Source organism: Camarhynchus parvulus, chromosome 1A, assembly GCF_901933205.1.
Source record: "Camarhynchus parvulus chromosome 1A, STF_HiC, whole genome shotgun sequence".
In the NCBI taxonomy this organism is placed as follows: Eukaryota; Metazoa; Chordata; class Aves; order Passeriformes; family Thraupidae; genus Camarhynchus; species Camarhynchus parvulus.
Window position 1 is genome coordinate 51,120,218 of NC_044586.1, and position 22,430 is coordinate 51,142,647.

Here is a 22,430-nt window from a genome sequence, read left to right on the forward strand (position 1 = left end):
TCAACAACCATAGGCTGCAGCTGCTGTTTCTTAAATACTGCAAAATTTCATGCCTGTACTGGTGGTACTTGTGTGAACATTCTCTCAGTGTAACAGATAATTAATTGTATATCTGCTACAATCCTTCCAATTTTACAAGTAGGAAAAGTTAGGCTGATGGTATGCTATTTTTTTGAAAGTTGCAAAGAAATAGTTACAGTTCTACCTAAAAATAAATATCTAACTTCCTAAATCTCATGCATGAAACTGGAAAAAGACTGTAGACAGTGTAGAAATTCTTCATGAATCATTTAAAGTAAAAAGAGATTAATATGTAGAATAGTGTGAACATAACCATTTCCTTAATGGTTTGTTTTACTTTATATGGTAAAGCACTTTGTTTAACTGAATCTGTATCTTTAATAGATTATCTCTATGTTTTCTGTCAAGTGAAGATTGGCATTGCTTATTCAGGTTAGATGTAAGTAGATACTACTTTTGTAAATGATTTAGGTGGGAAAAGAAGTTAAGGGAAGTTGTACAGCTGATGGAGTTTCCTTTCCACAAAATGCTTATACCAACAAAGCAGACAAAGGCACTTTAACTTCCTTTTGAGTCAAATGGCTTGAGGGTCTCTCTTCTAAAGAGTGAGAGCATTTTAAACAGCTCTGGATTTTTTTTTTTTTTTGTGGTCAGGAGTGACTCTGAAGAAACAAAGCATATGTAATAGGAGATGTTTGCATTTCTCTTGGGGAGCTAAAGTGTTTTAATAAGAAGTGAAGAAAATAGCATTAATCAAAAAGAGAGAGAAAAACTAAATAGCCTAAACAGGATGATTGAGTTAAAATTTGAATTGACCCTGAGATAAGAAATAGTTAAGATATATGAGTGTATCTGAGGTTTTTTAGTCATCTTACATTAACAAGGGTGAGGAATAGATGGGAATAAAAAAAAGAGGTTGTAATAGAGGTGCCAGTCCTAGATTCTGCTTTCCAGTGAGGATGAATATCCCAGGGCTCCCTGCCTGGTCATGGCTCCCTTCCTGTTCTGTTCAGCACAGCAGAGACTGGACAATCTGCCAGGTGCAGAACTTCTCCGTGCATGCCTGGTAAGCTAGGAGCCCCACCATGGATACCTCTCTGGAGGCTGAATTTTCTCATATCCTGCAAGAAGAAAAATCATGGAGGTAAGAGGCAGGCTCTTCAAATTGTAATAAATGTAGGGCTGTCTGCTGACATAAAAAGCATTTCTCAGGCAGAGAAAGTTTCACTGTAAATCTCACTCTGTGTGTCAATGTTTTTGTAACTCAAAACAACAACCCCACCCTTCTTTACTCAAGGACTTTTTGTATTGATGTTTGACACAGTAAATCTTGATAGCTTGAAGCTTTAATTAGGGTCTGCTGGTAGATGATCTGTTTCCACAGCAAAGCTAGAAAGCCTGTTAAAGGACAAAAATCATATCCCGCTCTGAGGTCAGCCTGGTGAGGGAAATGTCTATGTGACATGTTAGAAGGGTTTCTGCTTGGAAATGTGCCATTTCCTGCCTTGCTGGGTATCACTGGAATTAATGCCATGGCCGACTGCTTAGCTTATACCAGGAGTTACGTTCCTAGCTTAAAAAAATAGATAGGTAAAATAAAGAAAAGAGTTAACTGAGTAAAATGAAAAAAAGCAGACTGAAGCATCACCTGAAAAAAAATAAGTTGTGTGCACATGGTGCATGAATGATTTACTTTTAGTTGCAACTCCTCCACCTGTGCTAATAATTCCAGTTTCTCTGAGCTTTAAGTTCATAAAAGTATAGATTGTCCACAAAAATTTTGGAGAATTGTGAATATGCTTTATTTTTTATTATTCTTTTACTTTTTTCTAAGCAGATTTTTTTTAACACTCAACTTTTTCATTTTCTTCTTTAATAATTTTATTAACAATTTCAGAATTTCAGAGGGGTCTAAAATGATTTTTTAAGATAATGAAAAAAAAATTTTCTTTATTTCTTTAATAATGCACAGGACTTTCAGCAACCTAATTTGGAACTAGATTATCTTTAAAATTCCCTTCTAGCCCAAACCACTTTATGATTGTATGATTCTAATCTTAGGAAAAAAAGTCTTCAGCATCTGTGGATTGTGCCTGGCTTGTAAGCAGTACACCTAAGGTGCTGCCTATGTTTGCTGTCATTGCTGAATGCTCATGACTCTTGAAGGAAAGGGACAGGGTGGGTGAGGAGTGGGAGGGTCCCTTTGAATCACACAAATGAAAAGAGTAGTGGTTGTCTTTGGACTGTGAATCAGTAACTTGTTAAGTACAGAAGCACTGGGCAGTTTGTGTTTCACCGGCCTGTCTTGTGTCTCTCTAGGGTACAGGTGCCCTGCTGGTACCTCTGCTGCTCACCTGCCCTGGCTGCACAGGCTCACTCTGGACAGGAGATACGGGCACGATCCCAGAAAAGTGCAGGTCCCAAGCAGCTCTGAATCCCTTGTGAGTATGTTGTTGTGATGACAGTAGCACCTCACACTACTCCACTCCAGAGTATGACAAGAAGCTGTTCAAGTTACAATGTTCTATGGTTGATGTATGTGGTCTGAGGCACAATGTCTGTTGCTTGGAGCAGGCAATACAGCTGCACACAGGGTTAAAATAATAGCCAGGGGACTGTTATAGTATTGTATGTGTGCCTGTGTTGGTGAAACTGGAAAGAACATAGTGATATGTCACAGGATCCTCTTGCAAAATGTAGTGTGAATGTGGCTATTGTGCTGCACAGAAGGCTGGGACTTCTCCAACACGGATGTGACAGGGACATGCCTTCCAGCATAGACATTGATATTAATTTAACAGAGTCAAAAAATAATGTAGCCAAAGCAGAAATCTCTTTGGAGTTTTGTGCTTAAACTCCAACACATCAGGTCACAAAATCCATTTCTGGCTGCTTAGGTATGTCTGGTGATACATCTGTCCTAACTTTCATTTTCAAACATTTCCCGTACAAACTTGACCAGTGGTGGAATGATTTTCTCTTTTGAAGAAAATTATCCAAGCATACTTGACTAATTAAGAAAAAGGTACGTGAGCTGATGGTCCAGAGATCAAACTTGACCCAAGAGAAAATGGGGAATCTAAAATACTGGATTTCACTCTGTACTCTAAGGTTGACCTGTGCATTTTATTAAAAACACCCTGAACCACCAAGCCACCATCCTGAAATGTGCAAGATTTGGACCCAAACCTTCTTGGACTGAAATGTTTAGATTCTGGCTTTTCTGTGTTCTTGACCAGTGCTTTAATAAAGATCTAGGGTGCAAAATATCTCTATTACCAAAGTGCAAAAGGAGGCCCTTCCTATTAAGGGTTTTTAAAGGGTCTTTTTTCTGAAAATGGAGGGAGCATTGGTGGAAACAGAGCAATACCTTTTACTATCATCCGTTCTTCAGGGATAAAGTAATGAAAGCATCAAACTAAAGACAAATGTGGATTAAAATATAGGTAAGGTATAGTAACTAACAAGGATTAAATGACACCTGTTAGAAAAAAATTTTCAAAATTATGGTCAAGAATTAGAGTCCCATTTGAGCACAGAGCCTAAGAGATATTGTCCCTGTAAATTTCAAATGCATCAATGCTTCTACATAACTGATAGTTTTCAAAAAAATGTGGCATGGGTCAATTATACTGCCCAGCTTTTAGTGAGAATATTAATGGGGGTTCTGAAACCTGATGTAATATAAACAGTGGATGAACACAGTAATTCCAGGATACAAATTATGCAGGAACAGTGAAGTAGCTAGTTTAGACATGATTTAAAAAAAAAGGTTCAAATGAAGCAAATAACAATAAAGTTGTTGCCTGTTGAACTTAATAACAGCTTCAGTCCACACAGACACTGTCATGACTGAAAAACAGTTCCTGCATAGAAAGAGTACATTGTTAGATCTGTGCTATGACCAGCTTTATTTAGAATGTAACAGAGGTGCCCTAAGAAATATCAGAAACAGTAAGAGAATAAAACTTCTTAAGGTGAATCACACCATTAATTTCTGTGGAAATTGGAGGTAAATGATACACTAAGGAGAGTCAAAATGGCATTTGCTAGAGAGTAAAACATCCTTGAACTGCTCACTCTTGCATATTGTCTGCAGGACCCTCATCTTACAAAAGGGTATAGTAAAAATGAAAAGGTATATTACCATAGAAAATATAGGGGAGGTATTCTGGAAAACAATACAGCTGTGAATATTTTGCAAAGGTGAGATGAAAATGGATATTCTGTATTTTTTAAAGCAACAAGGGGGGTACCCAATGGAACTATTTGGAAGCAGTTTTAAAATCCAAACAAAGAAAATAAACATAGGTTAATTGTACAATTCATGGCTCCAAGAAGATTTGAAAAGTGAAAGGATAAATAGATGCAAAGGGTTGTTTTACAAATACATTTAAGAAAGCTCCAGAAGCAGCTATTAAAATCAGTGATGTGCACATGGCTTTTGGTTCAGTAAATCCATAAGATCCAGATCACTGGAACTTGTCAGCAAACATGTTAAAATAATCCATGGAAGTAGGATATTTAACTTCTTATTTCTTCTAAGCATCCTCTGATCCTCTTAGGCACAGGAGAGTGGACTGGGCAGATTTTTGATCTTGAGTATTTTTGTGCATTGTTGTGTCATATCCCATTTCTGTGAGTAGTCAGGATTCATTGATGCCCATGATCCAAGTTTTTCTGGACCTATTTGGTAATGGGCCAAGGGGCTTTGAGGGTATTTTGGTGGTCTCAAGCCGCCTTTTCTGGATTGACCCTTTCTCAATAGCTCCTGAGCCTTGTCATCACCTCTGTGCTTTATGTGGTCACCATGGACCAGAACAGGGAAGTGGGCCCCAGAAAGGTGCTGCCCTATCTCCACAGGGCCCCCCCTTTCCAGCCACCACCTGTTCTAACTTGCCTGCTTGAGTGGCCATCAGTGTTTGAGGCATACTTAATGTCCAAATTTCTATAAGATGACAAAATTTAATTGTTGTTTTTTAATCAAAACATTTAAATTACATTGTATTCAGTATGGTGATGTATGCTGCTTATCTAAAAAATAAAGTCTTCTTGGAAAATTGGCAAGCTGGACTCACATGAGGTGTCTAAAATATAAGTACAGTAGATACATTAGCAGAGAAGATGTATTTTATGCGTAAAGCCAGATCCTAGCAGATGCTGTTAGTTGTATATTCCCCACTGTAACTGATGTAAGGGGTTCTGTAAGAGCGCTGAGTACTTGGGCCCTGGCACTGTCCTACTGAAAGATGTCTCTCAGTGGTGAACAAGCCCTCTCTGTGGGAAAACTCCCTATTCCTCTTAAGCATGTCACATGTAGTCTCCATACCAACCAGAGATTGTGTTTTTGACATACTTGTTCCTTACAAAGGATAGTGGGACTGTGTGAAATGTAGCACCCAGAGAGGCAGTCCTGGGCATTCTGTTATGCTAACAGGTATTGAAGTAGTGTGACTCACTCCTACGCTGCTCTCAGAGTTGGTGGGGTTGAGCTTTGAAAAAAACATGCATATTTCCAAAGCTGGAGATGGGCTATAGGACAAGATGCTCCTATTGATACAATTAGATAATAGTGGAAAAAATTTCAAGGCTCAGATTTCTAGGGTGAAAGAATCTGGTATTCCTGCTGATGAAAAAGAGGAAACTTATCTTCCAAGACCACCCACCTTGGCAAAACTGGTTTTCTTCCCATTGAAAGCACTAGAAAACCAGAAAAATAAGACTGCATTTGAATACCCATGAACTTGTCTGGTACATCACTCTAGAAACAAAATTCCCATTTATATATGGAATTTACAGAAAACAAATCTGTTGAAACTGATCTAATGCTGATGTGATGAAATCCAGAAGGAAGAGGCTTTTACTGTGATTGTCAGAAATCACTGTTTCCTATTTTTCACTTTGGAACATACTAAATGAGTTGAGCATGCTTTATGTTTCCCAGAACTAGCAATTTTCTGTCTTTGGAAAGTTTTAGAGGGAGGAGCTCAGAGGTGCTGTGGGAGGGACTAAAATTCATATTAAAGTTTTGGCACAAGAGGGAGAATTGTCAGAGTTGAAGGTTTCTTCTGAGGTTTTGCTTTTTTATTTTTTTTTTAATTTAGGATGATAAGTACTTATGTTCAGATTCTTCTAATAATTCTATTTTGGAATGCTGATTGTCAGATTATTCCCAGGATTGAAGAATGTGGACTTTCTTGTTCTCAGGTAATCTCTTACTTGTTCCAATTTGCTGTCTATTAATATAGTAGTTATATGCTACCAAAATAATTGTAGGAAAAGCAAGAAAGCAAAAAGGGAAAAATATTTCAGCTGTCCTGAACATTCACTTTATATTCCTGTCATTCTGAATTAAGTATCCAAAGTGGCAAAAATTACTCTGAAAGGAGGTAGGAAAATGCAGCTTTATCTGTTTGCAACTGCTGCTGTTAGTTTAAAATCTGTCTTTTGTATTTGAAAAAAAATATTTTGTTAATATTCATTACTTTTCCAGAGTCAGTTTTTACAACAGTAGTGATGCCAAGAGATGTGAGAGGGAGGAATGAGAGGTTTCAGAAATTGCTAATTATGTTAGGAACATATGAAACACTAAATTTGCTGTGAATAAATGAATTAAGCATGAGAAAGAGTAAAACATGTTTCTCATTTTGTGGTTTGAATGTAACCAGTATTAAATTTAATGACTTCTGTATGTGCATGGAGGGGTGTGAAGCATGCCGTCTTTAATAGCTTTGGGTTTGTGCGATTCCAAATATCCCCGCAAAGGGGCAGTATGGAGATAGTCTGCTCTTGGCATTCTGAAATTGCAAACATAGATAGAGTCCATTGAAAGATAAATAAATAAAAAAGGGGATTAAATAATAGGCAATCTGACTTTCAGTCTTAGTGGAGGATGATAACCATGTACTGCCTACAGAGAAGTGAAATTGACATTATGAAAGAATTTGGTTGTCTGTATAAACTTCTGCTTGAAGATGTCAGTACTTAGGACAACCAGTGAGACATTCTAAAGATTGTTTTGATGTGGTGGTACTCCCCAGATATTAAGTTAGTTCATGTTAAAGTAATTAATTTCTATTTAATATATGTATCCTAGAAAAACAGTAGGAATAAAGATCCTTATAAAATACTAGATTGAGCAAAAAAAGCCCTCTCTCTTTTTAAATATTCATGTACTATAGCTAATGTTCCTGTAGTCAAGTTCTGTAGTCTCTATCTACTTAGATGTTTTTAGAATAATAAAATATAGCCATAAGAGATTAATCTCTAGATGTACCCAAATACTTTTCAAGAATTTTTATGAACTTACATTCATGAATGCAGATATACATCTATTTTAAATAATTTATGCTCCTTGGTCTGTTGCAATGAGAATTTAAAATAGAAATTATTTGTCATTCTAATTTATTCTTTCAAAGAGTGTAGGACTATCAGACTCAGCATATAAAATCAATATCAACCTTTTTTGATGGGTTTCAGACTAGGGGATAGGATTTACCTCTGGGGACCATAAAGGGTATGTTTGTCAAACCTTAGGTATGTATGTTATGAAGACTGATTCACTAATTGCCTCTAGGCACAACCCTAAGGTTTGGCAAACTGGATCCCTTTCTCTACCTTCAAGAGTGTGTCTTACACTTTTCCAGTACTGAAGATTGATTAACTGAAAAGGTGTGTCTTATTTTTCATATTTACAGAGGAAATACATTGTTTCCAGTATAGCAGAATCAATCAATCAACCATTTGTGATATTATGGACAGGATTCAGTTCATGTTCTGTATGTGATGTTTCTGCTAGTTGTATTCAGTAGAATCTTGAATGCATTAATGACTTTTTGAGACAAAAATGTTTTCTCTGAGGGAACAACAATGATCTCAACAGGATAAATTATTACCAGCATAGCATTTTCAAGTACTTTAACTACATGAACTTTAGAATCTCATGACTAGCTTATTAGAAGAAACTTCTTCCTCCTTTTCCTTTGAAATTAACTTCAGTTTCTCTGCATAACTGACCACGATTTGTGGGCTCAATCCATCTCATGAGTTATTCTAAAAGGAAGCAGTCAGTGTTCCCTATGATGTGTTCTTCATAGGGACACTAGTCAGGGGTTAGTTTGCCTTTGTCTGTGTGAAATATGTGTGTGCTCCCTCCTGCTATAGCACATCAGATCAAAAAGCAGAGAATCAATGACTTATTTCTAGCAATTTCCTTAATGTGATAATGAGCTATTGTAATTTTAAAACTATCAGAGATTTCTGCAGCTGCTGTTGTTACAAGTGAATATTATAGATTTTTTTTCTTATGAAGTTTTCCCAGAAGTTTTTACAGTAAATTTCTCTTTTGCATACAAACTTGAAGCAGTGTGGTTGTTTATAAGGCAAGGAATATGAAAAGCAATAATTTGCATTTTTCTGCGTTTTTCAAACGATGGGTATTGTCAGCAGTTTTTTAGCAGGTTTAATAACTGAAACTGTTGAGTCTGACCAGTAGACTAGATTTTAGTGTGGCTGTGTCCACTAGATATTTGTGAGCAGTTTTGACCTCCATGGGTACTTCTTATCAAGAGTAAAGCACTGGTTGCTACTTAGGAGGCAAATAGTGACATAACTATTTTGGGGCATATGACTTGCAAAACATCTGCACTGAACTGTTATCTCAACTTTATGAATTATTCTTAGTTTACCATGGGTATCCAGCAAGATATCCTTACATTACCTTGTGTAAGGCAATATTTGGGTTTCGTTACTGTAACACAAACTGTGCATCTGTTCAGTACAGGAAAGAAAAAAAAGGAACACTGGATGTTTATGCCAGTATTACGTAAAATTTTAAACAGTATGAAAAACATAGAGCTGTGGGTTGAATGATGGCAAATGAACAACTAAGCTTTTATTACATGTTATGATTTATTTCTTCTTTATTTTAATAGCTTGGCTTTAGAGCTCATGTGATATTCTAATATTCAAAGATTAAATGCTATGGGCACGGTCTCCATGCCCCACCCAATAGGAAACACAGTTATCAACCAAGTTTCCCTGTGAAAGCATAGGGGAATCCCAGCCTGCAATTGAAGTTTGGTTTGTGCCCTACTCATTTTACAATCCACATGGTTTGCAGGCTGTACACAAAGAAATGGGCTTATGCCAAATTTGATTCAACAGCTGGTAAAGATCAAGAGCACTACATTTAAAAAACACTCCCCAGAACACTATGAAATATTATTTGTATTGTCTGCCATTTAATGCAGTAATGTTTCCAAAGGCTATGGATAAAGAAGGAAACACTAAACTGAATCTGGGATTTCCCTCTAATTATAAAGGTTATTGGCTGCAAATCCTTGATATATAACTGCTGCTTGTTTCTGCTATTCATAATCAAAACACTTGGTGTTTACTGGATATTTATACTGTGGATCAGTCCATTTTTGCTCAATACTACACACTGCAAAATCAGTGATATAGTATAACCCTTAGTCCACAAAGTCAGCTGACATAAATTGCTATTCTTTGTTGATTATTAAGCTATTCATATTTTAAAAGTGATCCCAAGCCTCTAGAAAATGGACATGACAATGTGAATGATATAATTCAGTTGTCCTCTAAAATCTGATTGAAAACATAATTTTAGACATAGCAAATGTCTAAAGAGACTGATCAGAGACCTGACTTCCTCAGGGTGAGTGAGAGAGGTACATGAAATCTCATCATAGGAGTACAATTCAACACAGACTTTTTTGTAAATGCATTGATATATCTGGTGACTGAAGGAGATGCATAAAAATATAAACATATCCTTTGCTAATATTTTCTGAGCTGCTGTTCAATCCATGAGAGCATGCCCAAGACAGAAAGCCTGGGGTCGACTTCACTGCCTGTCATCGAATCACTTGTGTGGCTCTCTTCAAGTTATTTCATTTCTCTGGTTTTCACAAGTACAAAAGAGTTCTGACCTTCCTGTGTGGTGTGTCTTAATTATATGTTTTCATTAACTGCTTTGAATACTATAATTATAAGTTAGGTACTCATTAGTTAAAACTTCAGGGGCTCAATCATATTGAGTTATTGTATTAGAGTGATATTAATCCATTTGCTTAGGTACCTTTGCTTGTCTTCTCTGCTGGTGCTTAGAAGAGGTGCCATTTAGCACATTTGGGTGGCTTTTCTCTTAGAATGTACTTCACATTTGCTCTTTGGGTCAAAAATATCTTGGCAATGATATAAGACAGTTTCATGTTGTGTCCTTTGCCACTGGTTAGGTGCTGTCACATTTCCTCTCCCCCTGAGAAGGAAACAGCCAGTGACAGGTACAAACAGGGAGTTACTGCAGTGTTCCTCAGTGTTCCAGCATATACCACCAGCTCCTATAAGAGAGGTGGAGATGGTGGAAGCTCTACAATTCAGAACTTGCAAAAAATGCAATGGTAGCTTTCAGGCTTTATGCCTTCTCTCTTCCTCAGGAACTCCAGAAGAAGGTTGCGAGGTCTGGACAGAGACTAGGCACTGGAATAGCAAGCACAGAATACAAGAATTCATGAAGTTGAGGGCATAGACTTAAAAGGTGTTGGAACTCGACCTGACAAAGTGTCTTGGAACTGAAACACAAGGCAGTACTAGAAGCTTCACCACGAGACATCAGTATCACTTATGTGCAATCAGTATATAATCTCCTGCAAATAGCAGGAGACGCGTATTTGATAAACCCAAAAAGGGATATATAAGCAAGCTAAGCAGAAGATGGGAGCAGCTGGCCTTTATTATTGGCAGTGAATTTTCGCTTACAAATTTTCTCATCCCTAACCTTAGGGATCTCATGTGTCCTTCCGCTCCATTTGGACCCAAAACTAAGTAGTGGGTATTGAGACTTGGAAGTAGGTGCTTTCCACAGCCATCTGACTGCTTTGCAGTTGGAAAGCTACCTGTAATTTGATGAAATCTGGGTGGGACAGGTTTTCTAGGAGTGGTAATAACTTTAACGAGACCACGTGGTGTGACCTAGCTGGAATTCTTGCAGTAAGGTCTAGGAATAGTTTAATTTTCACTTTTGTGGAGCTGGCAGTGCTGTATCTATTACATTGTCATGTCTATTTATACTACTCCCTTCTTCCTCTCCTGCCAGGATGCCTGTGCGTAGGAGAGAACCAGGGATGATCAAAAATGAGAAGGACCAAAAGAGGTTTAAAATACTTCTTTCTAAGGATAGGTTTGGATTCTCTCCAGGCTTTTTGGCTCAGCATTGAAATGCTGGGCTTTGCTGATGGATGATGGGATGGATGGATAGATAAGTTTGGACCCAAGAAAGGAGTTTCCTTCTATCTCTGCCTAAAAACAATTTGATTTCTAAGAGCCAAAAGTTTCCCTGTGCTGTGCTGTGGCTTGGTGGTTGTTCAAACCTGGATCCTACATTTGAAGTTCTATGAGTTTTGTTACCATTATCCCCAAAAAGGTTTTATATAAACCTCAAAGGGTTTTATATACCAACCTGTTACAGATGTTTTCGTAGTATTCATACTGTCAGAAAAATATATTTCCTTATAACTTTTTCCTGATTTTGTTAACATTTATTGGCTAGTTTTTGAAAACCAGGAAATTATTTGCCATCTTAAAAATACAAACCAGAAAGTATGCCCCAAACTGCAGTGTCTTGCTGAGGAAATTTCAGACCAACTCTGAACCACTTGGCTGGGAATGATCACAGAACTAATAAATTAATGTATACTCAGTAGTGATACAGATATATCACAGCACTACCCCTGCATTCACAACCATAGGGATTCAGTGGGTCAGAATTTTCTAAGGTCATGAACAGACTGGAAAATCACAGTAACCAGTGATGCTGAGCACTGGGATGGATTGCCTGTGGAGCTTATAGAGATCTCCACACACACACTAAGAAAATATAGCTGAGATATGTCTAATGTAGCTCACATATGTCTCAGATAAAGGTCTTTCTTCCTAAGGCAGAAATATAGAGTAGATGACATATTGAGTTTTTTTCTACTACAAGTATCTCTGCTTTCATTCATTCATCCTCTTTTGTGGGATCTACAGATGGTCCTTCAAATAATATTTGATTTAATCCTTTGGAACAGTTAGCAGAGCCAAAGACCTGTTTTGCTCTATGGCATGTCTTGTTCTTCCAGCATGCAAAATATAGGACTCACCATGACAACTGTATGGGATATGCAACCTCATTCAGGAAGTGTCTAAGCAAAAATGAAGAGAGCTTAAGTTTTAATTTGCAAATTACCTGTGGGTCTTCCTCTTGCAAGGAAATGTTTCAACACAGTTGCTTTGAATAAGTGTAGCAAATTTCAATAATTTCTGGAAAACTTTGTCGTGCTATTGCCTCTACTTGTCTGCATATTTTCAGAGAGTATGAATCACATAAACAACACTGTACAGTACTAGATGTACATTCATTGTCTTTTCTTGGAAAAACTTTGAGGAATTAGAATTTATTGCAGTTAAGATTTTTCACTGTACCCAGTTTTATTTTATCCCAACATATGCAAACTTCTTTAATCTTTTTCCCACTTCCTCATCTCCCTGACATGCTGTTCTTTTTTCTATGACTGTAGTGATTTTTCTCCATTGCTTTTTGTGTTTTGATGTCTTTGTGACAATTTTTCATAATTGCAGTTACCATTATAGTGTGATGCTTCATGCTCAGTTTTGATAAGTAATATATGTTCTTTGGGGTTCCCCCCCTCATTTTCAACATATTATATTTCTCTGCGATACAATAGAATAATTTTTAGAGCATGTTCAGATCTGTGTTACCATTCAGTCTGCCTTTGTAGCTTATTTTCTGTTCCACTTAGAGGTTAAAAATCACATACAATTTTCAAGGAAATGTATGGCATAGGTGGTTTTCAGTAAGTGCTATCATTAAAAAAGAGGCAGAGTGTAAAGCAGCATATGAAAGTAGTGAACATTGATGGGTTTATTTTGTAAAATTAGTAGGATTCTGTTTCTTCAGAAGCCCTTCTCTTGGACCTCTGCTCCTTTAATTGCCCTGTGCTAAGCTTAGCAACTATAGTACAAGGAGGATACATGATAAAAAGGTAAACTATGTGATTATTCCCCCCTTCGCCATATCCCCACAAAATTATGATTAACCCCATTAAATTATGATTAGTAAAAATTTTTGAGAAATAGACATATGTAATGACATCTCAAATAATTAATTTGTGTTGGATATGATTTATTTTTCTTTAAAATTTCCAAAATTATAGATAACTAGCTTCTCTATCAATTATCTCAAACCGCAAATGTTTCTGCTAAAATACACACTAGATGTTTTCAGTAGGGTTTCTTGACACAGTAAATCTTGAATGTTTTAAATTTCTCATGTACTCACACAGCTAATTCTTTCAGGGAAAGGTATTTTTGCTTTTCTTTCTCTTGACAGGAGAGCAAAGGCATGCATTTAGGGATTCTGGTATGGGGTTTCTGATGCAGGATTCAGACTTTCAGACATCATAATAATACAAATATGAATAGCCAGGAAAAAGTTTTCTCTCAAAAGTTTTCAAGAACACAGCTGAAAAAAATTTCATGTACTAAGATTTCCCTCATTTTGTTGTGGCTAGAATGTTTCTGTAACTCAAGCAAGCACTTTTAGAGCAAATCAGGCTTGTTTAGCAGCGTCTTTAATAGAAGCAGTTCCTTAACTGATGCTGTGGCACAGGCAGGAACACAGAAGCCTCCCAGGACAGTCATCTGAGACTACCATGGCTTCTACCATGTCCTGTGGGATCATTTGTATGGCCTTACATCGTTATGCAACATAACAAGCTAAGGCTAGAATAAAACCAAAGTCAGCATTAAAAATGACTTCTCATCTGGAAGAGATATAATCAGGGATAGTTCCATGATTATTTAAATTTGAAATTTTCTTCTTTTTAAGGAGAAGAGGAAGAAACATAATTTTAATCAGAACTGCAAAAGCCAGAAACATGTGCTCCTGCTTTGAAGGGAGTCTCAACCCTGAAATGTGGCCTCCAAAGTCTTGGAATTGTTATAGGAAATTTTTGCCAAGTGTGCTATGTTATTCTAAATTTTACTATGAGTTTGTGATCCATAATGGCAGGGCTAGAAAATTCTTTTTTAAGTTCCTGCACATTTCAGGGTAGTGCCTACAACATTCACCCATTTTGTGATGCTGCTGTGTTCCTGTGGTTTTAGGTTATTAAATACAGATGCAGTGGAGATCGTGAGAAAGCATTAGAGTCTTGTCAGGGCAGTATGAGAAACCTGCATACTCAGCATGGTGCTGCCTCAGGAAAGGCAAGGGAAAGAGCTAAGCACCCAGTTAGTCTGATCTCCACTCTCTAGAGCCCACAAACCTGAGTTATGAGTGAAGTTTTCTTTGTGGAAACTCTTTTCCACAAAGAAGATGTTCTCTTGTGGAGCAGCTGCTGAGAGCTACTCTTTCAAAGTTTCAGTTTCTGTTTTTTTCTGGTCACTTAGGATAAAATGTAAGTAGGAAACAGATCTCCAATGTGAATGTTGAAAGCACTCAAAAAACTCAGCTTAAAATTTTCACAGTGCCTTCCCTGTCCTTCTCTCAGACCAGCATTCTTCTGTTTCCCCTCTGTACACTCTGACTGCTTTGACAAGAGGCCTGGGAAACCTCATTTACCAGGCTCTGTGGCAAATAGGCAGCTCAGAACTGCTTCAGTTTAAGGAGGATGTTGAACCTGGTGGTCACTTGAGATAAGAACTTGAAAGCTGGAGTATAAAAGGTGGAAAATGCTCATATTCTGCTTTCCTCTTCTATTATTTACAGTTTGAAGGAGGCTTGAGCTTTGTTAGTTTTACTGTTACTATTAAATCTCCAGCCACGTGCTATGCTGGGTGATGTGGATGTGTCTCACTATGAGTGTCTGCTATCCCTGACATGAGCTAGAGGTCATTCCGGTGCTGTTCTGATCACAAACTAAACACCAAATTGCATGCATCCAGGGCTATTTCAGATCAGAAAAGGAGGTGTCTAATAAGCTTAAGTGTGTCTAATAAGCCTAAGCGCCCCCAGTATTGTGTGGCAATTCATTGGGTATTATAGATCATGGTCCTGATCTGAGATTACCACAGTTTGCTTAAATTATATTTTAGGTAACTAAGCCCTCTTTTAGATTTGGCTGACTTAATCCTTTGGAAAATGGCTGAAAACTTTTGCTTTATTTCACTACCCACTAATGCAAAATCCTCACAGAGAAATTGTCTTACTTGGGAATTATGTGACCCTTTTCTCATGGGCAAAGCTGATGTTTGCATGGGCGTGTTGGCTTTGTGAAGTTTTGGTAGCTGGGCTGGGGTGGCTTCTGTAAGAAGCTTCCAGCCAGCTCCAAGACAGACCCACCACTGGACTCAACCATCAGTGATGATGGTATCCTCTGGGATATCAGCATTCTTTATCCCCTGATGGAGCAGGTGGATGCCTTAAGGAGATTGGGACCCTGTGGGAAGCTCATACTGGAGCAGGCTCCTGACAGGACCTGTGGCCTTTGGAGAGAGGAGCCACACTGCAGCGGGTTTGCTGGCAGGATCTGTCACCCTGTGGGGGCCCTGCACTGGAGCAGTCTGTTCCTGAAGGACTGCACCTTGTGGAAGGGATCCACTCTGGAAAAGTTCATAAAGATCTCTTTATGAACTTTTCCAGAGTGGATCCCTTCCACAAGGTGCAGTCCTTCAGCACCCATGGGAAGGACTCATTTGGGAGAAGTTTGTGAAGGTCTGTCTCCTGTGTGAGGGACCCCTTGCTGGAGCAGGGGAAAGAGGAATAACATAAGGAGCCTTCATCCTGAGAAGGAAGGAATGGCAGAGACAATGATGATGTGATGTTTGATAAACTGATTGCAGCCCCCCTTCCTTGTTCCACTGAACTGCTGAGGGAGAGGAGGTGGACAAATCAGGAGTGAAGCTGAGTCTGTGAAGAAGGGAGGGGTGGGAGGAAGGTGCTTTAAGGTTTTTTCTTTATTTTCTCATTAACTTACTCTGATTTTAATTTGGAATAAATTAAACTAATTTCCCTAAGCTGAATGTATTTTGCCTGTGATGGCAACTGCTGAGTGATCTCTCCTTGTCTTTATCTCAAACCAGGAGCCTTTTGTTACATTCTTTATTCCCTGTCCAGTGGTGGAAGGGAGTGACAGAGGCACTGTCACTATGGTGGGTACCTGGCATCCAGCCAGGGGCAGCCCACCACAATAGGCAAAATAATATATCCCCACTTGCATCAGATTCAAAGTTCATTCAAATCAGTGGAATGTGTCTCACCCAACCAAAGTCTTCCACAATTTCTGGATGTGAGCAGTGTGGCATTTTTCATTTATAAATTTCACAGTGTACAGCTGAGCACTGAGTGCTGCTCCTGGGACTGACTCTAGACACATATTAAAAGAATAGTTGCCTAGAGAAAAACAGTGAGGGCTTTGCTGTGTATGCCAGAACACTGGAAAACAAGGCCTGCAGTATGTCTCCTCTTTTTGCTGAGCAATAGTGTTAGGATAGACGAGAAGACATAGATGGAATAGAAAAGTATCTTCAGGCAAAAATAAAAATAAAAATACATATTTCCAAATGAAAGAATTATTACTGTCTCCAGCAGCAGGAGGAGCAATTCTGTACTGGAGAGTATCTTGTCATAATCTTCACTTGAGTTCTTGCAATTTTTTTTCTTTTTTCTGTTCTTTTCTATGGCAATCTTACGGCCCACTGATTCCAGTCACCTCTGAGACTGCTGTCTCAGTTTTGTCAGTGTTGCTGAGGGAGCTTTTTTCTTGTAGCCTGTTTTGTACTGCAAAGATCATTATAACATCCTAACCTCAAAGCAACCCTCTAGGTTGTCTGGAGGGCATGTGGAGTCTGTGTCCTCTAGTTTTTCAAGAAATGACCAAAATAATTGCTGACTTGATCTGGTGGTGGTGACAGTACTGCTTCTAGCAGGAGGCTGGACTTGGTGACCTTCAGAAACCCCTTACACCCTACATTTCTTTCATTCCATTTTATCATCCCCTGTATGAGATCTCCAGAAAGTAATTGAAATAATTAATGCTGTGTCAGAGTGTCCCCGTCTCATTGTTATAGTAGAAGTGCTGATTTGGTAGATTAGTTCTCCTTTCATGTAGCTGAGTGGTCTGAAATTTTTGACAGTCTGTGTATGGGATGTTGCTGATTTATACCAGCTGATGGTATGGCAGTCAGAGTACATTTTAGTTTTACTGTGTCTATTGTACTCTATTCTGCTTTGTTAACAACTTGTGTTAATACTGTAGGAAACGTGACATCAAAATGATTGACAAAATCTTTTTTTTTTTGTTCGTTTGGTTCTTTTAATTTCCAAAAGAAAGAAGTTAACGCATACTGTTGCTTCAAGCAAATTCTGCTGCTAGTTCTGGAGCTGAGGCATACAACAGAACAGGCAGCTTTTATTTCAGACAGTCATGGCTCCCTTTGGTCCAATAAATTTAAAAGCAAGTGGTTTATATGTAGATCCTTTTTTGTATCTCAACTTTACTTTTAAATAAAATTAATTAAAAAAAATTAGAAGCAGGAAATATTCTTCCCAGTTGAGAGACCTCAAAGCAATATTGTTTTGTCTGGCTATTCACTTATAGGATAAATGCATGTCACTGCCAAGAGTTCTAACTGCTTCTAAGTCTTCCAGTTGTTCTGCTCTGTGAAAAGGATTCAGCCATGTGGCCACTGTGAGGGTCAGAAGATATTATATGCCACGTGCAGTACTGATAACATATGGAACAGTGCAGTTAAAATGTAGGAACAGGATTCCCCTGCATCAGCCAGTGCAGGAGGAAATGCATACTGCCTGGAAAACAGAAATCTCTGTTATACCTGACTAATGGCAGGTAAACAGAAGGATGAAAATCTAAAGGGGCTGAAGGTCTAAGTCATGTGCTCCTGCACTCCTGAAGTGCTGCTGAGCTGTGATGGAGGTGTTGGCCTGGTGACAAGGAGCAGGTTGTGGAAGTCAGGGTCTGTACCTTTGCATTTACAGGTGAAATGGAAGGTGGTACAATGACAATTGGTAGAAGTCTCTGCTTGAGATCCCTGTGAAGTCTTACTCGAGAGTGTCCAATAATCTTCAGTAAGCACAATAATCTTCAGTAAACACAATCATGTCTTCCCTGTTTGTTCGTGGCTGTTTCACTGAGGAGCTCAGAGCCCATCAACAGAGCGGTAACACAGCCCGATGTTACCTTGCTCTGCCAGACTCAGGCCAGCTCTCATCCAAAAAGTGCATGACCTTCTTAGCACTGTACTGAGCCTGAGCTTGATGTCCCACTTCTCAGTAGCAATTATTTTTTCAGATTCAGCACTGCACTAATGTGATGGGATGTTTTCCATTCCACTTGGAACACATAGAGAAAACACCTGGAGCTGGATAATGTGTAGATGTGACTCAGATGTTTTTCTAGCATTCTGTAAAACAATCCAGCAGCATCCAGGTGTTTTGTTTAAAATAGTCCAAAATAATGCTTTGCCATAAGGTTTGAGTGTCTATTTCTTTTCTGCATGGATAACAGTCCAAATGTTTCCCCCTATGACTGCTTAGCTAATCTCCCTCCACGCTGCTCACATATATCAGATCATTGTCAGTAAAAGCTGAAGAACAACCTCGTGGTTTGCCAAAAATTGAAAACTGTCATTAGTAACATAGTTTTACCTTGGCAATGAGGATAATTACACTTGATGTCAAAACAAATACAGATGCTCCTTTAGAGAAAAGGTCTTTTGAGGGCACTGTTTCAGCAGTACTAACTACGAATTTTTAATTGTTCTCAATTTTCATATTAAGAATATTAATCATTGTAATTTCTCTGGTTCTTGGTAAATGTAACCACAATTTAATTCACTTGCCAAGTGTGTTTTGGAGGTCTATTATTTTTCCTTTTCACCCACTTCCAATTTTTTGTATAAATACTTGACCATGATATAGTTGTCTTCTTTCAGTGGGACAGGAATCACTATGTTATCACTGTACTCTCTTATTACTGTAAATAATTCTGTTTCCATACATTTGGTTAGATAAATACAGCAGTAAGCTTTCTAAGAACATAATGAGAAAAATTCTGTTAGGTTCCAGTCCCCATCAGCATCAATGATGTGTAAATTTCAAAGGCATTATGGCCTTTATCTATGAAAATAGCTCTGGAAAAAGCTAAAACATACTACGTTATTTCCCTCCATGAAGTAATCCTTAGATAGTTTCGGGAGCTGAGTGTCTCGGAAAGGAATTACAATGATTTGTTGATGGTGTGGAGCTTTTGATACAGCTAGAGCTCTGAATCTTCTCTGTTTCCATCCAATGTTCTTGAATGGTGGAGATGCATATAAGATGCACTTTGACTGTGGCTGTCCACTGCTCAAAGAACTTTTCCTTATGGAGGTGATTGAGGTGACACTGGCATGCCCGGCTTTTTACTAGGGGCCATGAGAAATCATTGAGGACTCTGATGGGCCAGGCTCTGCAGGCTCCTCCCTCTGTGAACTGAATGGGTGAGCAGCTGAAGAAAGGAAAGCTGCTGCTGGATTGTTTACACATCAAGGGTAAAGCAGTTCCCCCTCTGTGGTGGAGGATATGGCATGGCTGTGGTGTTCCCAGCTGAGACAAAGATCAGTATGACTTCACAAGGCACAAAATGAACCCTGTCACAGACATTTCCTTTATGAAAAATCCTCTCTCAGAATTTTTCCTGCTGAAGCTGAGAAGGTCAGCAACAAGATGTAAACAATAGATTGTCTGCTCCTGTGGAATGCAACAGGTGGATGTGTGATTGGTCTGGTGTGGGTGTTTTGGTTCAGTGACCAGTCACAGCAGAGCTAGCTCTTGGAGTTTGTCAAGGCCAGCTTGTGTGTTATCATTCTTTACTTTTCTTAGCTTAGCTTAGCAGCTTCTGGAAACTCTCCTTTCTTTTTCTTTTTAGTATAGTATAGTATATGTATATATCATAACATAATAAATCAAGCCTTCTGATCATGAAGCCAGATCTACGTCTCCCTTCATCCCAAAAACCCTTGTGACCACCGTCACAGAACCCCAATGTTTTCACAGCTGTGGATGGTTCTGGTCACTCCATTTAAGAAGGTGCTGAGAAGGGGATGGTAAGAAGGAAAATCTGGTTTATTAAAGAGGCGTAAAAGAGCTTGGCTTTTAGAGTCTCACAAAAAAGCTGAGAAAAGGTATATTACAGGTTGCAGATAAATGAAAAGTAAATTCCAGGGTGGAAGCATCTTTTTAAGTGAAAAGCTAATAAGTGCAATCAGAAGTCAGTAGAAGCTAAGCATTATTGTGGTCATGTAAGAAATTAAAAGGTTTGGTGCTAGCAGAAAACAGATCTTCTGGAATAGCCTTGGCTCTCACAGCAGTGCACATGAAAGCCTGACTAATTTTAAAATTATGCTTTGCCAGTTTTTGAAAGGGATTAGATTATATGGTACCTGTGGTTATGAGGGGACTATACCCAGTGATCTGGGACATCCTTTGTATTTGTGTGTAGAATATGATGGATTTTTGCAGAACATCTCCTCTCAGTTAGAAATCAAAAATTAGCATGTTCAGATTAGTCATCTTTATTGGCCTTTTGGCTACAATTTGAACATCAATTATTACAAACTCACCCTTTCCCTGTGTTGTAAAAGTACATAGAATCCCATGCTTGCTTTTAAGGGTGGTTAAAGAATATAGATTGTTGGAATAGAGGGAAACATCAGAATATGGTCATGTTCCTTTCTCTCTGCCTTCTCTGACAACTGAACATGAAGTAGAAATGTAGCTAATAGCTTTGCCAGTGAGCATTGCTCAAAAGGGAGGATCCTACATTCACTGACTAATGTAGGTATCTTAATAAATGAATGTTAAATGTCTGACAACCTGGTCTCAAGCAAAGAATACATTTTAAAGAATTTTCAGGCTTCTTACTATTCCTTATAGAGTTGTGGAAGAGCTGCCACCAGCTCTTCTATTAATGAGTACGACAGACCTAGCAGGTAGACTGTGAACCCAAATTTTCCTGGGACTCTTTCCTGCATGACAGAACATCCATTGAAGAATTTCCACAATTCTGCACTTGATTTAGTGCCTGAAGATATGAGAGGAAATGGGAAGCAGATTTGATCTTTGTTTCTTTCTCTTGGCAATTTTAATTCATGCAAACACTCTCTGTGCCCCTAATCCAAGTCTTCCTCTGCTGATCTCACTCTCTTCTCTACAGTTGTTAGAACAATGGGATATTACAATTGTCTTAGACTGAGGAGAAGTTGCTGTGCTAGCCAAAAAGTTGGCACCACATCTTCTATTCAGAATGCTGCATGCTGGTGGTGTCTGTTCAGATAACCTCTAGCTACAGTTGAGTAATACCACAAAGGGGAAAACCCCAGAGAAACAGGAAAATCCCTAACTGTTTGTGCATTGTGTAAGTATATTTTACTTAGGCTCTTTGCCAAAGAAGATATGAATCAAAGATTCTCCCTGTATAGGAGTAAAATGTACTATCATGTTCAGGATCTTATTTTTGCATAAAAGATGCCCTAGGCATTTGTAAAAGGGGAAGAAAATTTCCATTCCTGTTTTAGTGTGTTATGTTTTTTTATTTCACTCATCACTGAAAATTCCTGAAAACAAAAGATATAGAAAGTGGGAGAGGAACTTGGTTAATTCATTTGAGTTATTCTTTCAGACAAATGGTCTCTTTGGACTGTTTTGCAAAGTGATTGTAAAAGAAAATACCACCCCCACCCACTTGGTATTGTACAATAAAAAGAAACACTTCTTAAAAAAATAAGAAATTGGGCTGTGAACAAATATTGCTGTAATTGGCAAGTGTTCATGCAAATATTTGATTATTTATGTAAACCTTCCGAACAACTCCTCACCCAGAGCACAACCAAGTGCTCAAGAATGACAAAACATCTCCCTACCAGATCAAAAGTCACAGAAGGATGTTTCTTTCTTTCCTGTGGAAAGGACAAGAAAATAAATGTAAGAGTTCAGATAACAGGATTTCTCTATGCAATAGTGAAAACCAATAATTAATTAGGATAGACTAAAAGGTATGTAAGAGAATAAGGTGTAAGAGAATAAGGTATAAGAGAATTTCTTTATCATGCCATAGCCCACGGAAGTGAGTGTTTTGGTTTTTTCCCTGCAATATATGTAATTTAATTATTTTACATTCAGTTTTCAATTTTCAGGTGTCATAACAGGGGGATGACCTTCTCTAATCAAAATGCTGAATCCTTTGATATGTCTTAGTTTTTTTGTTCTTTAATTCAGTGTGATCTTGATTTTTTTAAATATATTTTTTTGCACTAAGATTGTAACCAGAAAGAATGGTTAGAGAAGTTAAAGATGCTGTTCTAAGAAATTTTGACTGGCAATTGGG

At 38.2% G+C, this 22,430-nt stretch overlaps 1 protein-coding gene across 1 annotated transcript in view; it reads left to right on the plus strand.

Annotated features, from left to right (window-relative positions):
- The first annotated feature begins 6,126 nt into the window (after window positions 1-6,126).
- IL17REL (interleukin 17 receptor E like) overlaps window positions 6,127-22,430 on the plus strand; it is a 44,737-nt gene continuing 28,433 nt past the window's right edge. The window contains exon 1 of the mRNA XM_030961063.1: window positions 6,127-6,228. Coding sequence (XP_030816923.1) covers window positions 6,127-6,228 — 102 coding nt within the window. The remainder of the gene's footprint in view (window positions 6,229-22,430) is intronic.